The sequence below is a fragment of the Platichthys flesus genome, chromosome 24, assembly GCF_949316205.1.
Source record: "Platichthys flesus chromosome 24, fPlaFle2.1, whole genome shotgun sequence".
Classification (NCBI taxonomy): Eukaryota; Metazoa; Chordata; class Actinopteri; order Pleuronectiformes; family Pleuronectidae; genus Platichthys; species Platichthys flesus.
The window spans coordinates 14638922-14654425 of NC_084968.1; the positions used below are offsets into that span (position 1 = coordinate 14638922).

A 15504-nucleotide genomic window follows, 5' to 3' on the forward strand; every position below is an offset into this window, starting at 1 on the left:
GACGTCTCCTCACAGCGTCTCAGCTCAGTCCACAAACAAAGCTCCTTCCAGTAATAATGCAAAACGCACACAGACACACACTCTTGATTCTGTCGTTCAACTTTTATTTCAGTGAGAAGTTAATTGTTCATTGAAACATTAAAAACAAAGATTTGTCACATTTTGACGGCAGAATGATGAATGTTTGAGGTTCTGATTCTGAGAGGTGGTAGAAAGAGAATCTCATATGAGCTGATATATTTAGACTTTAGTACAATGATGATTAATAAAAAGAAAACACAACCACAACCAAACCTATTGGCCTTTAATAAAGAAAGACAAAAATGTAATGAGACCTGTTCAACCAGCCCAGGAGGAAGCTACCACTAGCTCAATTAGCTATTTTATCAACAGTTGATGAAGTCTGTTATAGAAAGTTAGAAGTTATTCCTGCTGGTAGCTTGTTTTTGTCGTTGTGCAGCAGCAGCAGGAGGAGGAGGAGGAGGAGGAGGAGGAGGAGGAGCGTGAACAATCTATTCCACTGCAGTAACACACAGATCTGGACCGCAGTGGGTTTCAGGGGGTTTGACCTCAGTGGACCTCGGTGGGGTTTGGAGCTTTTGACCTTCTAACGACTCTTTTACTTCTCTGGTCTTCTTTAACTTTTCAAAGTACTGACGCACAATCGCTTCATCGAAGATGTAAGTTATGACCAAGGGCTCGGATTTCTTCGTCCAGCTGCACAGGTAGAAGTATGGGACCAGTGTCTCTGTGAAAGTCTCTCTCGTGAAAGAGTAAATGTGAAACTCTTCATCCACATCATAGAAAGAGACTCGTCCTTCCTCATAGTCCAGGTAGATGCCGACTTTCCTCGGCCGGGGACACAGGTGCAGTTCTTTGAAGGGTGAACGGTGGACTTGATAATCAGAGCGCCTCTTTCCAATGGTGAAGAATCCATTCCCTGTGTTCTGAGGGACCCTCAATGTTCTGGTTATCGTTTTCTTGGCCACACCCACATCCCAGTCGTTTCTACGTCCCACCTGGACTTCCCAGTAGTGTCGTCCAGAGCTGAAGCCCCTGGTCCCAAACACCGCGGGATGGTTGAACCTCCCAGAGCCTTCAAACCAGGTGGGGCTGGCAGATTTAAAGTACTTGAGGCGTTTCCCCTCTTCGGTCACCATGAGGCCGTCTCCAGCTGTGGCTCCGTCAAACAACACATACTCTGAAAAGGTTCAATTCAGTTTTAAAGCTCTCAACTTGAGATGAATGAAGGGAATTAAAAGTATCTTATAATCTCACCTTTATATTGTCTCATTCTGTTCAGTTCTGGAAGAAGTTAAATCACAACATGTTATGGAAAAGTGGCGATTTAGAAACATCTTCACCGATTAAGCAAACACTACAGATATTCACCTGTTTTCGTCAGAGCTCTCAGTTCAGCTTGAAACGTGAGCAGGAGCTGGGACATGGCTCTCCTCAGGGTCTGCACACACAGGTCCGAGTAAACCCGGAGGTTTGACCAGTTCTTCATGTCCGACACGTCGCTCAGGGATTTCAAAGTCTGAAACGAATCACGAGTGCATCATGGGGCTGAACTTCACAGAGAGAACATCAAAAACTAGATATAATCATCTGATCAGAGAGTAAAAGAACCTGCAGCAGCTGGAAGGAGTCGTCTTTGTGTGAAAGCTCCTCCAGCTCCTCCTGCCTCCTCTGCAGCTCGGTGATTTCCGTGTGCAGCTCTTCAATCACTGCTTTGTCTCTCGCTTGAGATTTTGTGAGTTTTGCTTCTATGTTCGATTTTAGTTTTGTTTGCAGCCTTTGAACTTGACTGATCAAATTACTGAAGAGCTGATCGCTGCGGTCCATCTCTTTGTGAGCTTTCTCCTGAAATCAAAAAGCATATTCTCAGCAAAGGTTTATAGTATATTGTAAAATGCTGCATGTGCAATATGCACCTCGTTACTCACTCTGCTCATTTCAGAGGAATCTGTGAATTCCTTTGTCTTTTCCACTCTTTCCTCAATCATCTTTCTCATCTCTGCTTTTTTGGACTCAATATTTTGCTGAAAATTAGAATTTGAAGACAAACAAATTGGATTAAAACATCATGGCATCGTAAGGCATTTCAGAAGATGAAGTTTAATGTAGAACCATCTGATTTACTTTCTGCCGAGCCCCTTCCTCCTCCAGCGGAACAGTCTCGTGCTCTTTGTGCTCCGTCTCCTTGCACAGCAGACAGATGAACGTATCCTCGTGTCGGCAGAAGAGCTCCAGGATCCTCTCGTGCTTCTTGCACATCCTCTCCTCCAGGTTCTCCAGCGGGTCCACCAGCCTGTGTCTCATCAGAGAGGGAACTCTCAGGTGAGGCTCCAGGTGGACCACACAGTAAGACGTCAGACACACCAGGCACGACCTCTGGGCCTGGAGCTTCAGCTCTGTGCACACATCACACTGGACGTGAGAAGGCTCACCGATGCTCTCAGTGGTCTCCACTTTTCTCCTCTTCACTTGGACGGAGATCTCCTGGATGACCGTGTTCGTGGAGACCTCGGGCCTCACGTGGAATCTCTTACTACACGTTGGGCAGTGGCACAGCTCGCTGCCGTCCCAGTGCTCGCTGAGGCAGGTCTTACAGAAGTTGTGACCACAGGGTGTCGTGACTGGGTCGCTGAAGACCTTCTCACACAGGGAACACTGGAACCGATCCTCTGACAACCAGGCAAGGTGTGAAGACATCATGGAATCGCTGGGAGAGAGTTATGTAAGTGTCTGGATTCAATCATCTGCTCTGAATCTGTTTATGAAGTGAGTCATGATCCACCCAGTGAGTCATTCTCATGTGAATCATTTTTTCTCTTCACATTTCTGCAGATCTGGATTTTAGAAGCAAAAACAACAGAATAACTCCCAAACAGCTCGAATCACAACTCACCTGATCTCCAGAGTTTAGTCAATTCCAGACACGTAGTTGTTCTTTCACAAGTGAGTCCAGCCTCAGGAATTAAAGCTGAACGATGACACTATCGAGTCGGACGGGGAAACACTGACGAGCCCTGAGAAGCTGTGGGAGCTCCAGTCGCCACAGGGGGCGTGGCCACAGGGGGCGTGGCCGAGTGGTGTCAGTTTACTGAAGTGAAACCTTCATTCACCAGAAGCCAGAGACAAAAACATTGAACTCATTTATTTCTCTAAACCACGAACACACTCCTCTCACCGCATACAGGTCATTCATGCTTCAGGAAAAATCCACATGCAGCTGGGAATTTGTGTTATGCATTTTTGTAATAATAGATTATTTGCAGGAAAATAAGCTTTGTCACATTCTCAGCAATATCAATACGCCTACAACTGGTTAGCTTAGCTTAGCTTAGCTTAGCAAAAAGACGAGAAACAGAGAGTCTGGCTCCAACCAACAATCTGGACAAATCATAGACTGAGTTTAGAAATGGACGACATGACAGCTGCAAAAGATGAAGCCAAATCATCTAGATCGCCCCCTGGTGGCTGGGTGCAGTACACCCACTCTCTCCACTAAGCTAAGCACCTTCTGCATTGGGCTTCATATTTAACAGACATGAAAATCATATAAATCTTAATTGACTCTCAACACAACAAAAAACATCGAACTCTCCTTTAAGCTTTGAAGCCACGAGCTGATATGAATACATGAGGTGTTTAATTACCATGTTAGCTACATTCTATTACGTAACAAATATACATAAATCACAGGATTTCATTTAAACAGGAACCACAATACAGTCAGTCGTGTTTTAGTTTTGCTTGATGGTGGTTTTCTCGTTCACGGGACGGATGGAGATGGTGTCCGAGGCCTTGTCGCAGCAGTACAGGTAGAAAAAAGGCTGAATCTTCTCCCTGAACGCATCGTGGAACGTGAAGATATGAGTCCGAGCTCTCACGTCGTAGAAGGACACCTGACCCTCCTCGTGGTCCACGTACACGCCCACCCGCCTGGGCCTGGGCTCGAGGGGCAGAGCTATGGGCGGAGACGTGGACACCCGGTACCCGTGGCCTTTCTTCATGGCCAGAGCCCAGTAGCCCTGAGTGGTGCTCACCGAGATCCGGCCCTTCCTGTTCACCGACGAGCGGGCGACTCCCAGGTACCAGTCGTCCTTGTCCCCCACCTGGACCTCCCAATAGTGTCTCCCCGAGGTGAAGCCCTCCCGGCCCAGGACGATGACCACCGTGTCGAAGCGGTCCGGGTGGTCGGGCAGGTCCTGCCACGCCCCCAAGTGTCTCACCTGGTGTCTGTCCTGAGACAGCTGCAGCCAGGGGTTGGCGCTGTCGGGGTCCAGAGTCACATCCACTGTGGATACACAACAGATTTATTGTGTTGGACCGTTTCGAGGTACACAAAACAGAAACAAAAAGTAAAAAGGAAGAATCTTTACCTGTGTAACTCAGAACCTTTCTGATCTCTGTGAACAACAGAAGACAGAATTATCCTGAGGGTTTATTCGTCTTCTTCTGGAAACATTCAAGATGAACTGGGAATTCACAGAAGATCTTACCACTATCGGCCAGTTTGTCAATCATTTCGTTTAACAACGGCTCCAGTTTGGACACGGACCTCCTGATCATGCCTACACACATGTCGGTGGGAACACTGGTGTCGGACCAGTCTCTAACCGATGGAGCTGTGCTCAGTGCAGGGAAACTCTACAGAGACACGACACAAGACTTCAGTAAGAAACAAATTCAAACAAATTAAACAGTTTCCAGGAGTTCGTTATCTCTCCTCGTCAACACACACCCCGTCACCTTTAAGAAATGAATGTGGTCGGTCCGAGCCACCTTCTCTAGGTCTGAATTCCTCGTCTTCAGCTCAGTGATCTCCAGCTCCAGGTCGGAGATGAGACCCTCGGCCCAGCTCTCCGTCTGCCTCTGCTTCTCCTCGATGGCCAGGACCAGCTCGGCCTGAGTCCTCTGGAGGGATCGCACCAGCTCGGAGAAGACCTGCATGCTCTGCTGGATCTCCCCCCGAGCACTGGCCTGAAAACACAGGTCGAGGTGGAATAACTGTGTCGATGAATCAGTCGGCAGCACGTTGGACCTGCGGAGGACTCACTTTGTTGAGCTCCAGAGAACGTTTGATCTCCTCCACCTTCTTCTCTCTGTCCTGGATCATCTGCTGGACGTCCGTCTCTGTCCTCTTCAGCTGAGCCTGCACAACATCATGTCACAAACATGGCTGACCCAGGCATTTGAACAATCCTGCAATTATTTAGTTATTCAATTCTGTATTTACTGCGTTTTTCTTTGATAAACACTTTAAATTTAATAAATGAAAGGATACATTTCTGTGTCTCACCTTCTTCTCCGTCCACTCCCTCTCCACGGGGACGGTGTAGTGCGCCCGGTGGTCCGTCTCCGTGCAGAGGACGCAGACACACATCTGGTCCTTCTTACAGAACAGCTCCAGCAGCCTCTCGTGCTTCGGACACATCCTGTCCTCCATGTGGGCCACGGGCTCGATCAGCTTGTGCTTGGTGAACCTGGCGGCGTGGGACTGGTGGTGCTCCTCGCAGTAGGAGGTGAGACACACCAGGCAGGATTTGACCGCCCTCGGCCTCCCCTCCCCGAGGCAGACGTCACACAGGACCTCCTCCCAGGGAGGCTGTGGGGGGGAGGCGGAGGACGAGGTTTGGGGAGAAGGGATTTGAGGTGAGGGTGGAGGAGATGTTTGGGGAAGTGGAGGAGCTGCAGCCTGAGCTGTGGGGTGGGGTGAAGGTGGAGGAGAAGGTTTGGGCCCCGACACAGACGGGATCAGTGGAGGTAGCTCTTCATGATGTTGCCTCTTGTCCTCTGGGGTTTGCTTCCTTCTCTCCTCCTCCTCTGCAAGCTGCTCCTTCTCCAGAAGCCTCTCCTCATCCTCCTTTTTCCTTCTCTCCATTGTCCACTTCTTCTCTTTCCTCTCCTCCTCCTGTGTGCTCTCCTTCCCTTCCACCCCCCTCACCCTGATCTCCTTGAACTGCTCTGCGATCTCCCTCAGCACCGTGTTAACACTGATATCAGGCCGTTTGTGGAAGGACTTCTTGCACATGGGACACTGGTACAACGGACTGGTTTTCCAGTATCCCAGGATGCAGCCCTGGCAGAAGTTGTGTCCACAGGGGATGGACACGGGGTTGGTGAAGACGTCCAGGCAGATGGAGCAGTGCACCTGCTCTTCGGAGAGGTTCCCGGTCGTGGCCATCCCTAGACGGCGGAGAGGCAGCATCATTTGTAACCAGCCTCTGAACGGGGCATCAAACCTGCTGTGATATCGAGGTGGCTCTGGTTAGATGGTGCAACGTTATTCTGCGTCATGTGCATGCAAATCCAGAGAGCAAAGCATGATGGGAATCATTAAGGGTTAGAAGTCATCGATTAAACATCCTGGAAACAGAAAGGCTCTGATAGTTTAAGGTTTTATATAAACTTTGATTTGTTGCCTCGGCTGATAAGTTCAACAGTGGAGTTCAAACTACTGATCCGATGTTATGGAGGGGTGGGGGGTGGGGGGGGGGGGGATCCAGGAAGTATGAAATGAACACAAAGGTCAATCTTTACATAACTGTTTCAGCTCTTTCTACTGGAGACATTTTTTGATAGATAATCTGTCAAATGACCTCAAATGATTTATTTACCTCATGGTGTGTTGATACTTATCTTTGAATATCAACTACTAAAAATGTTAATCTTTGCTTTTTAAGGATCAATCCCTGCAGCTTCACACTGTGTCACATTTGTCAGCTTGCCCTCTGCATGTGTGTGAGTCTGTCAGTGAAGTCGACTCTCTTCTGCAGGCCTCGGTGTTCATGGAGGAGCAGATTCGAACTTTCCAAAAATACAACACAAGCCTGAGAGCGTCACCTGAACCACAATCCAGGTTAGTTTCAGTTTAAGCATCTAAAACAATTTAAAACACAACTTTCATTTTCTACCTGACCTATATTTGAATTTGTTCGACACTGACTGTTTGAGAAAAAGTCCTAAATTTAGGCCACAGCTCGTAAATCAGACAAACAGATGTTTTGAAAATCCCTAAATACAAGAGCAACACTCCCTGAGAGATTAGAGAGGCAGATGTGAAAGTGTAGAAAAGAAAAAGAGTGAGAGGACGGACAGAAAGGGAGAAACATGGAAACACTCACCAACGAGCAGCTGCCTCGACTCTCGGCTGTTCACTGACACTCGAGCCCGGCGGTAACCAAACTAACACACTCACCTCAGACCCAAAATACACCCCCCCTCCCTGCCTCTTAGCCCAGATCCAGATTTACCCCCCCGGTCACGGCCCTGGGAACGATCCAGGAGGAGGAACTGGAACCAGAGATTCAGAAGAGACACAATACAAACGCTGCTCAACTGAGTCAAGTGTGTTTGTTCTTATGGCTTTAAATTGTATTTTTCTTAAAGATAGAAACTTTTTAAACATCAATGATATAAGCAATTCAAATTTTCGACCTTCTAAACTTTCAAGTATTTTTAGTTTGCTGCCTCAAACTATGGAAATATTTGTTTTGTTTCATTTTAGTAATTTAATTAATAAAAAATGAGCTGCTTCAATATGCATGTACCAGTTACAAAAATATAAGTGATATAAAATTCTTACCAGGTAGTATCTCTAGTTTTTATGCTAATTATGCTAGTTAGCTTCCCAGTTAGAATACAAGCACGAGAGTGGTCTTTATTAGTATATTGACAAACCCATGAGGCTGCTCACCTCAGCATTGATTTGAACTTGTGTTTCTGGTATTTTCTCTCTGTTTTGGTCTCCACCACCTCCTGCTGGACCAGTTGTATATTGTGAGTTTATCATCTTGTTTTTTCACCCTTGAAAAGAGCAGATGAGCGGAAACTGAACCGAAAGAGGAAGAAACCCTGTGACTGATCATCTTTATTGAACAAGTTTAAAAAGACAGTACAAAAGCAGGCACTTGATATAAAAATACAGGATAATATATATTGCTTAATGTTGTTTTAAACAGGTCATAGGTCAACGTGTTTTAGAATATGCCCTTTGCAAATAGAGTCAATATGTACAGAGCCTCTCAGCTTCTATGAACTTCATTGTTTTCATCTGTAAAGTGTCTGAAACCTCAGAGTCACAGTCAAACACATGTTTACACAAAGGAAAGAGGAAGAGGTGCAGCATCACTCACACTCTACTACGTCCTTCACTGGATTTAACAACTTTATATTATTATTTGTTTATATACAAGCGTGTGCAGCAGAATGGAACTACTGACGCGTATCTACTTCTCTCATACTGTCGTCAGTCAGTACATGTTACACTTTGGTTTCCACTGACCAACACACATTGATAACACAATCCTTCTTTAGAGCAACACTATGTTACTTGTACTGAGCAGCAGCGCCCCCTGCAGACACAGATGACTCATTCTGTCTGGCGACCATGTGGCTGGTGTCTCAGGTGTGTTTGACCGGAGAGATCACGAGAGGAGAAGTGTTCTTTCCCTCCTGGGTGAGACACGGGCTGAAGATGGGATACAGACTCTCGCTGAAGGAGTCAGAGAAGGTGTAGAGATGCAGCCGCGCCTTCACGTCGTAGAACGAGATCCGGCCTCCGTCGTAATCCAGGAAGACTCCCACTTTGCTGGGCTGGAACTGGAGCGTCAGAGGCAGGCGGGAGGACGCCAGGGCCTTCACCTCCCCGTTCTTCAGCCACAGGCACCAGTACCCGCCCTCGGGACTCAGCTTGATCTCGCCCTTGCGGCGAGCTGAGGCCCGGGCCAGCCCGAGCGTCCAGGCCGTCTTGCGCCCCAGGTCCACCTCCCAGTAGTGGCGCCCGGAGCTGAGGCCCTCCCGGCCCAGGACGAAGAGGGCGGGGCTGTAGCGCTTGGGACCCTCGGTGTGGGGGGTCTTACGCTCCTCGTACCTCACCTGGCGACCGTCCTCGGACACAACCAGGTTCCTCTGGGCCGTGGCAGAGTCCAGAATCACCTCACCTGCACAGGGGGGCGGAGCAGAGGTCACTTCAACCGGGTCACACATGCACACATCTCAGAGACTCTGAGTGGCGCCCTCTTGTGGACGATTAGGAGAACTGACTGTTATGTCACAAGTGCAAACCAAGAATGTATCACCCAGATAAAAGCTTGAAGAGGAACTCACTGGAGTAGTTCTGCACCTTCCGGAGTTCTGACGGAGAGAAAGAGAAACACAACGTGAGTGAGACACTCAGAGCAGACGACACGGGGGCGACATGTCAACCATGAGACAAGTGCTGCTGTCACTCAACTCCGGGCCACACGGACCCACTGGGGCACCGACACTATCTCCATCTGTCCTGCCCTGTTGTGTGTGTGTGTGTGTGTCTGTGTGAGTGTTAAAAGTGTGTGTGTGTGGCGGTTAGTGCGATGACAGGGGATTTACATTTCAAAGCACTTGGGCCGTGACCGGCAGCTTCCTGTCCAGAGGATGGATTTACTGTAGGTTTTTATGTTTTATCTGAATACACGTGGAGTCTCCTGATGGAGGCGGTGACACTCTGCTTGTTTCCCAGTGACACGCCCACCAGCTTCCTTTACCTTTGGCGTACAGCCTCTTCAGCTCCTCCTGGAACTTGTCCATGAGGCTGCTGACGGACGAGCGGATGGTTCCCAGGTAGAGGTCGGTGTTGATGCTGACCGCCGACCAATCGGTGGGCTCAGGGGGGGGCGACAGCGTCACGATGTTCTACGGGAAACGAGGGAAAGGTTATACGAGGTACGATGAAATGAAAGTTTAATCACGTCTTGGCAGTGAGAAGAAAAGGCTGAATATGAAGCTGGCGTGGAACTCTGTGATTTCTACAGTAGATTTACGAGCTGATGCTCCACAGATTTAACAGATCTGCCATCGGCCTGTGTTAGAGCCGTCTGCACGTCCTCAGTTTGACAGAGGACACGGAGGCAGGATTGAGTCCAGAGCAGCAGTCATCGGTTACAGAGACTGTGTCTGTCTTTAGCTGTTTCAGGCCTTTTGCTTCCTGTCAAACCTCAGAGAGAGAATCTAAATCTGCAAACTCAGCAGAACACTTAATAAAACCACAAGACCAGAAACATCCAAGCAGCAACGTCTTGTGCATCTCACAGAGGAGATCATATATAAAGATGTTCGACTCGACAGCTCCCAGAGGTGAAGCCAAAGTGTCTCGATGGCGTCCTGGCTGCAGCGTGGGATCATGGGACGTCCCCCACGTGTCTCACCTGGAGGAAGATGACCTTGTCCTGGGTGTGAGCGTACGCCTCCAGCTCGCTGCTCCTCCTCCTCAGCTGACTCAGCTCGTTCTCCAGCCCCCGAGCCAGCTCCTGGGCGTGGCGCTCGGCCTCGCGCTGCCGGGTGGCGATCAGCTCCACCAGCTCCGCCTGGCTCTGCTCCACCAGCCGCTGCAGCTCGGCGTAGACCTGCCAGCTCTCCTCCAGCTCCTTCTGAGCACTGGTCTGCAGGAGAGACGGAGATGTTACTGATCGGCTTCTCAAACCAGCTGCAAGTGACAGGTTAGATGACGAAGATCAGTCGCCCCCTGGTGCCTGACTGCAGTATAGCCCTGCCTCCTCCATGTTAGCAGATGGGAAACGTCAAAGTACAAATGAATTACGTTGATGTCACAGTGATGTCATCAGGCTCTTTAAACTTGAGGTGTCATCAGACAGGAAGTGTCCAGAGAAAAGATTTGATTTGTCTTTAAGGAGGATTTCAAGTAAAGACATTTTGGCCTCCACTGTTTATTAGAGAGTATCCATAAATAATAAGCAGTAACTCTTAATTGAACAGAATTAAGATCCACCTTTCTTAAGAACCTGTCAAACCAAATTTAACTTCCTTTAACAAAAATGTGTGATACAAAATAAAACCCTCAAGTGACAATGAGGTTTTTAACTTCTTTCTCTCTCAGTTGGCGAATGATAGGTTTCAAATTAAGATGACAAGAACTAATTAGACTCGAACAAATCAACTAATGCCTCAGATCCTTTCATCCATTGTTTCCTGTGTGTGTCTCCTGCTGGAACAACTCGACAAACTGGTGTCATCCTTCACACACTTCTCTCATTCAGGTGCATTACTTCGCTTTAACTGAAAAAGAATACAAATCAATGAGCAGCAGGTTCCCTCACACAGCAACATGTGCTAGTGAGTCATTGTTTGAACAGCACACACACACCCATACACAAACACACACACACACACACACACACCCACACACACTTGTAACTTGATCCTCAAAGTATTTGTGAAAGTAGATCAATGTCACCGAGCAGAAAATTAGCTGAACTGGGAAATTTTACTATTTCCACATTTGTATTATAACTTTCTTTTGTTAGTTTGTATCATTCTATTTGTATCTTATTTATTTTGGATTATGTTTCTATTGTATTTATATGGACCCGACAGAGAGTATATAAAGGTTCATTTTATTACTTATTACACTGTATTGAGAAACCATTAAAGACATTTCTGCAGTTACACAACAGAGTCACTTGTATGAAGACAAACTGGTTCATCTTCAGCGTGTCTCTCGAGCTTCAGGCCGGTTTTTCCAGGTGGTGAACACAAGGTGTGTTTCCACTGGTCGCACTGGTTCCACAGCCTCAGACACGGATCTGAGGAAAAAACAAACCTCCTCCACTTCGACAGAGAACGAGCAGCAGGAGGAGGACGTGATCACAGGGACCGAGGTGTTTTTACAGCAGTGGGAAATGTTTAATTAAAAGATCATCTCAGGGGTCACATGTTACGGTTTCCTTAAATTAATGAGATCAATATTAAAGTCAAACTCCTTGTGAGAGAGTTAAAAATCAAATCTGGATTCTTGCTCTTGACATAAAAAGAGTTGAAATTCGACACCTGAACTTTCAAACCCGGTGTTTGAGACCTGCTGGTCTAATAGTCTGGGGGGTGGAGCTTGACTGAGTGCACACGCCCACCTACACCTGCCACCTCCACCCATTGGACGTTACTAGCTGTCAGTCACATGCTTTATGGTCTATTTGACTCTGAATGGATCACAATGTACTAAATGAACTAGAGATTGGAAACAAAACCTATTTAGTAAAAGGTTTACAGTTATAAATCAAGTGAAAGGGACAATATATCATAGAGTAGACTATACACACATTCATATAAATATATATATGAATACATTGGGGGTGCTTCCTGCAGGTCTTCACACCCCCTTCTCCCCCTGAGCTGTCTGAAGCTCTGAGCTCTCACCTTGATGACCTTGATGGACTGTTTGATCTCCTCCAGTTTCTTGGCCCTCTCCTTGATCAGATGTTTCAGCTCGGACCTTCTCTTCCCCACGTTGCTCTGTGGGAAGAAGATCAGGATTGTGAGTCACTGGAATCGATATGACACAAACTCTCATTACATTTGTTCTTCTTCAGGTTCTTTTAGGACAAGATAGGGAATCTGGACCTGCTCAACTACAGTTTCTCTTTATTTCCATAAAATGAGTCTCACCATCTTCTTCTTCCACTCGTGCTCGGCGCTGACGATGTCGTGGGACTTGTGCGTGGCCTCGGCGCAGGCCGTGCAGATGCACACGTGGTCCGTGCGGCAGTAGACGTCCACCAGGCGCTCGTGTTTCTTGCAGATCTTCTCCTCCAGGTGGAAAGTGGGTTCGATCAGACGATGAGACGACAGAGACTTCACCTGCGTGACGGGATGGAGACAGCTGTGTTTTTGAATGTGTGAAGGTAACAAACCCAACGTCTGATATTTAGGGTTTTATCATCTGTGGGGTAGAATTTGTATTTTTTGTATTTCATCTTATATTTGTTGATATGTGTGTGAGTGTAGTTTTCATCTCAGGTTTCAACCACACCCCTATTTGTTAGGGTGTCGATCTCTTTTGACCTTTTTGTGATGCCGTAGGTGCGTCTCACAGAAGGACCCGGGACAGGTCACACACGACTTCAGCGCCTTTAACTTCCTCCCGATGCAGGCGTCACAGGGAACGTCCCCAGACCGGGCGAACTCCCCAGTATCGACCCCTGATGAGCCCCCTTTGCCCGAATCTGTGCTCAGGTTCAGCGTGGACCCCCGCGAGGAGGCCCCCCCGTCCACGGTGGCCCCGCCGGCCATCATCAGCCCCTGAAACTGGGAGGAGATCTCGGCCAGGACCCTGTTGACGCTCATCTCGGGCTTCTTGGAGTAGTTCTTCTTGCACATGGGGCAGGAGAGCTTCTTGCTGTGGTTCCAGTAGCCCTGCAGGCAGGCCTTGCAGAAGCTGTGGCCGCAGGGCGTGGACACGGGCTCCACGAACACCTCCAGGCAGATGGAGCAGCTGAACTGGTCCTCAGAGAGGACGCTGCCTCCCGGAGAGCTGATGCCTGCGGGGGTGGGGGACGAGATTATTTACATTAGAAAATGACTTCATATCTAGAAGTACATGGTAAATACAGAGAGTGATTAACAACAAGGATCAACTATTTAATTTGGATCTGCAACTAAATACACACAGATCCAATTGTTTGCACTTTAACCTCATTCATTCTTGAGTTGGCCTGTTTTATAAATGTCATATATTTGTAATTTTCAGTTTAGTATAGTATTTTATTTGACCTCCTTCGTGTGTGGATGAACTTTTTGTGCACTTTTGCTTTGAATTGGTTCTCGGGGGACAAACAAAGTATTGAACATGTTCTCCTCTCGTCCAGCAGGATTGTTCCCACCTTCATCTAAAGCATGAGGCTCCACTGAGGCCGAGGGACGTGAAGGAAACTGTAAATTACTGTGAAGCTGCCTGAGAACAGATTTCAAGATTTCTCCCATCATTTAAATTAGATTAAAAAGATTCTTCAATCTGAACGTCATGTGAATTAAAGACTTTATGAGCTGAACCACAACAGAGACACAATGTTCTCTAAATCCACACAGAGCTGATTGATCGTAGAATCGTTTGAATGGGCTGAAGAAACGTGGCTTTTCACTGCGTTAAACTCAAGTCTCAAAGGGTCAAAGGTCGGTTTTAATCTGTCTCTGTTCCTTTATTGGCTCAGGAGTTAGGTCATAAAGAGTCACAGAGAAAGACGAGAAGGAACAATGTGTGAAATGAGATTTTTTTGTGTCACGACCTGAACTCTGTGCTTCATGACTTCGTGTTTTAGTTTCTACCTGAGGAGCAGAAAGTTTGAGCAGTTGTTCCTCTTTTGTATCTTTCACCCAATTCCGTAAAGAATTATTTAATCTTAACCATATACTCATAAACCAAAGGCCCTGTCCTAATCACTTGGTGCAAAGGTGGTTCATCATCTTACCGGAGAACCTGGGAATCAAACTACCGACCCAACAATTAACGGAGACTTTTAAAACTCCCAAAACAAACATTTCAAAAGGTGACTTTTTAGTTATTAAATGCTGTTGTTGAAAGTACAACTGTGGCCACTAGGGGTCTCTCAATCAAAACGTCAACAAAATATCTTAGTGTGAGGGATCATGGGAGTTGTTGTCTTCACCTGATTCAACTCAAGCGTTACATACAGACAAGAATATGAAACAATTAAAATGCGGAATTACAGAATGAAATACCACGTGTGGCTGCAGAGGGCGCTGTTGCTCTGTGAGATTAAGGTAGTGTCCGCCTCGTTCACGAAGAAGTGTTAAGTATCATATCTTTAAAATGATTGTCGTGGTTTGTCTGTTTTATTTTGGAAAAGATGTGTTGATGAAGAAGAGAGGGTGATTCGTCGCCTTGTACTAATATTCAGGGAGGAGATTTAAAAACAAACAAACATCCTGTACACGACTCGTTAGAAAACGTTTGTGATCGAGAAGAAGCAGAAAAATCCTCAGATTCAGACGAGGAACGAGAGAAAACACATTTTTCACGACAGGACTCAGCCTCAGTGTGTTAAACATTCGCCTCCAGAGAACTTGAAGGTGTTTGCCTCAGACAGGAAGTGTCTTTAAAGACGTCAGTCCGTCCAGAGGTGTGAGGAACAATGAGAGGAATGTGGAAACTCAGGACCTGCCACCTCTCGGCTGCAGGTTTAAAAGAAAACAAGACCTGGGCTGTGAATCCCCACTTGGACCAGCTAGACCAATACAACACTGTTAATGGTTTAAGATGTTTAAATCCTTCACATGTCTTCTGATTGATGATGACAGGACAGAATCGATATTCATAAAGAAATGAGCAGTTTCCTGAAGAGGTTATGTTTTCACCTGTGACTCTGTTTGTTTGTTTACCCCCCCACACTGTTCTTATTTATTCTTCACTGTCTTTAATTAAGTTTTATGTTAAATAACAAATGATCGATCAGGGTTTTCACACCACCTCCTTTTTCACTTCTACTCTATAAAGGAAATAATGACGTGTGGGATTATTCAAGTTATTAAATGCAATCATATATATTCTGATAGTTATATATAGTCCTTCATAACAGGACATTTAACCGAGTATCAGTTATTGATCATTTCTATCAAAACCAAACAAATAAATGCTCCCGGCTGTAACTTTTCCTGATTGTGTGAAAGTTCCTTCGAGGATCCGTCTGTTTACCTCATTTCACA

General features: G+C 46.7%; 3 protein-coding genes across 5 annotated transcripts in view; all 3 read right to left on the reverse strand.

Moving 5' to 3' along the window:
- Positions 1-104: 104 nt before the first annotated feature.
- Positions 105-3048, reverse strand: LOC133949995 (tripartite motif-containing protein 60-like). Of its 2 annotated transcripts, none has more exons than XM_062384129.1 (7): positions 2915-3048; positions 2146-2728; positions 1950-2045; positions 1633-1866; positions 1393-1540; positions 1279-1305; positions 105-1201 (listed from the first exon to the last, which is right to left on the reverse strand). In XM_062384129.1, the coding sequence occupies exons 2-7, from the start codon at positions 2719-2721 to the stop codon at positions 513-515; spliced, it is 1770 nt and encodes a 589-aa protein (XP_062240113.1). In that variant the 5' UTR covers positions 2722-2728; positions 2915-3048; the 3' UTR covers positions 105-512. The 2 variants fall into 2 exon arrangements, with proteins under 2 accessions (XP_062240113.1, XP_062240112.1); XM_062384128.1 differs by having other exon boundaries at positions 2146-2776; positions 2915-3005.
- Positions 3049-3148: 100 nt separating this feature from the next.
- Positions 3149-7163, reverse strand: si:dkey-46i9.6 (E3 ubiquitin-protein ligase TRIM7). 2 transcript variants are annotated; one of them, XM_062384125.1, is made up of 7 exons: positions 7137-7163; positions 5312-6257; positions 5069-5164; positions 4762-4992; positions 4512-4659; positions 4392-4418; positions 3149-4306 (listed from the first exon to the last, which is right to left on the reverse strand). In XM_062384125.1, exons 2-7 carry the CDS (start codon positions 6221-6223, stop codon positions 3753-3755), a joined length of 1968 nt encoding a protein of 655 aa, XP_062240109.1. In that variant the 5' UTR covers positions 6224-6257; positions 7137-7163; the 3' UTR covers positions 3149-3752. The 2 variants fall into 2 exon arrangements, with proteins under 2 accessions (XP_062240109.1, XP_062240110.1); XM_062384126.1 differs by having other exon boundaries at positions 5312-6198; positions 7137-7157.
- A 704-nt stretch (positions 7164-7867) lies between these two features.
- The window catches only part of LOC133950090 (E3 ubiquitin-protein ligase TRIM39-like), a 7909-nt gene continuing 272 nt past the window's right edge, over positions 7868-15504 (reverse strand). The window contains exons 2-8 of the mRNA XM_062384273.1: positions 12847-13322; positions 12451-12642; positions 12202-12297; positions 10197-10430; positions 9537-9684; positions 9121-9147; positions 7868-8954 (exon numbers count right to left, since the gene is read on the reverse strand). Of these exons, the coding sequence (XP_062240257.1) occupies positions 8416-8954; positions 9121-9147; positions 9537-9684; positions 10197-10430; positions 12202-12297; positions 12451-12642; positions 12847-13322 (1712 nt within the window). The 3' untranslated portion in view covers positions 7868-8415. The remainder of the gene's footprint in view (positions 8955-9120; positions 9148-9536; positions 9685-10196; positions 10431-12201; positions 12298-12450; positions 12643-12846; positions 13323-15504) is intronic.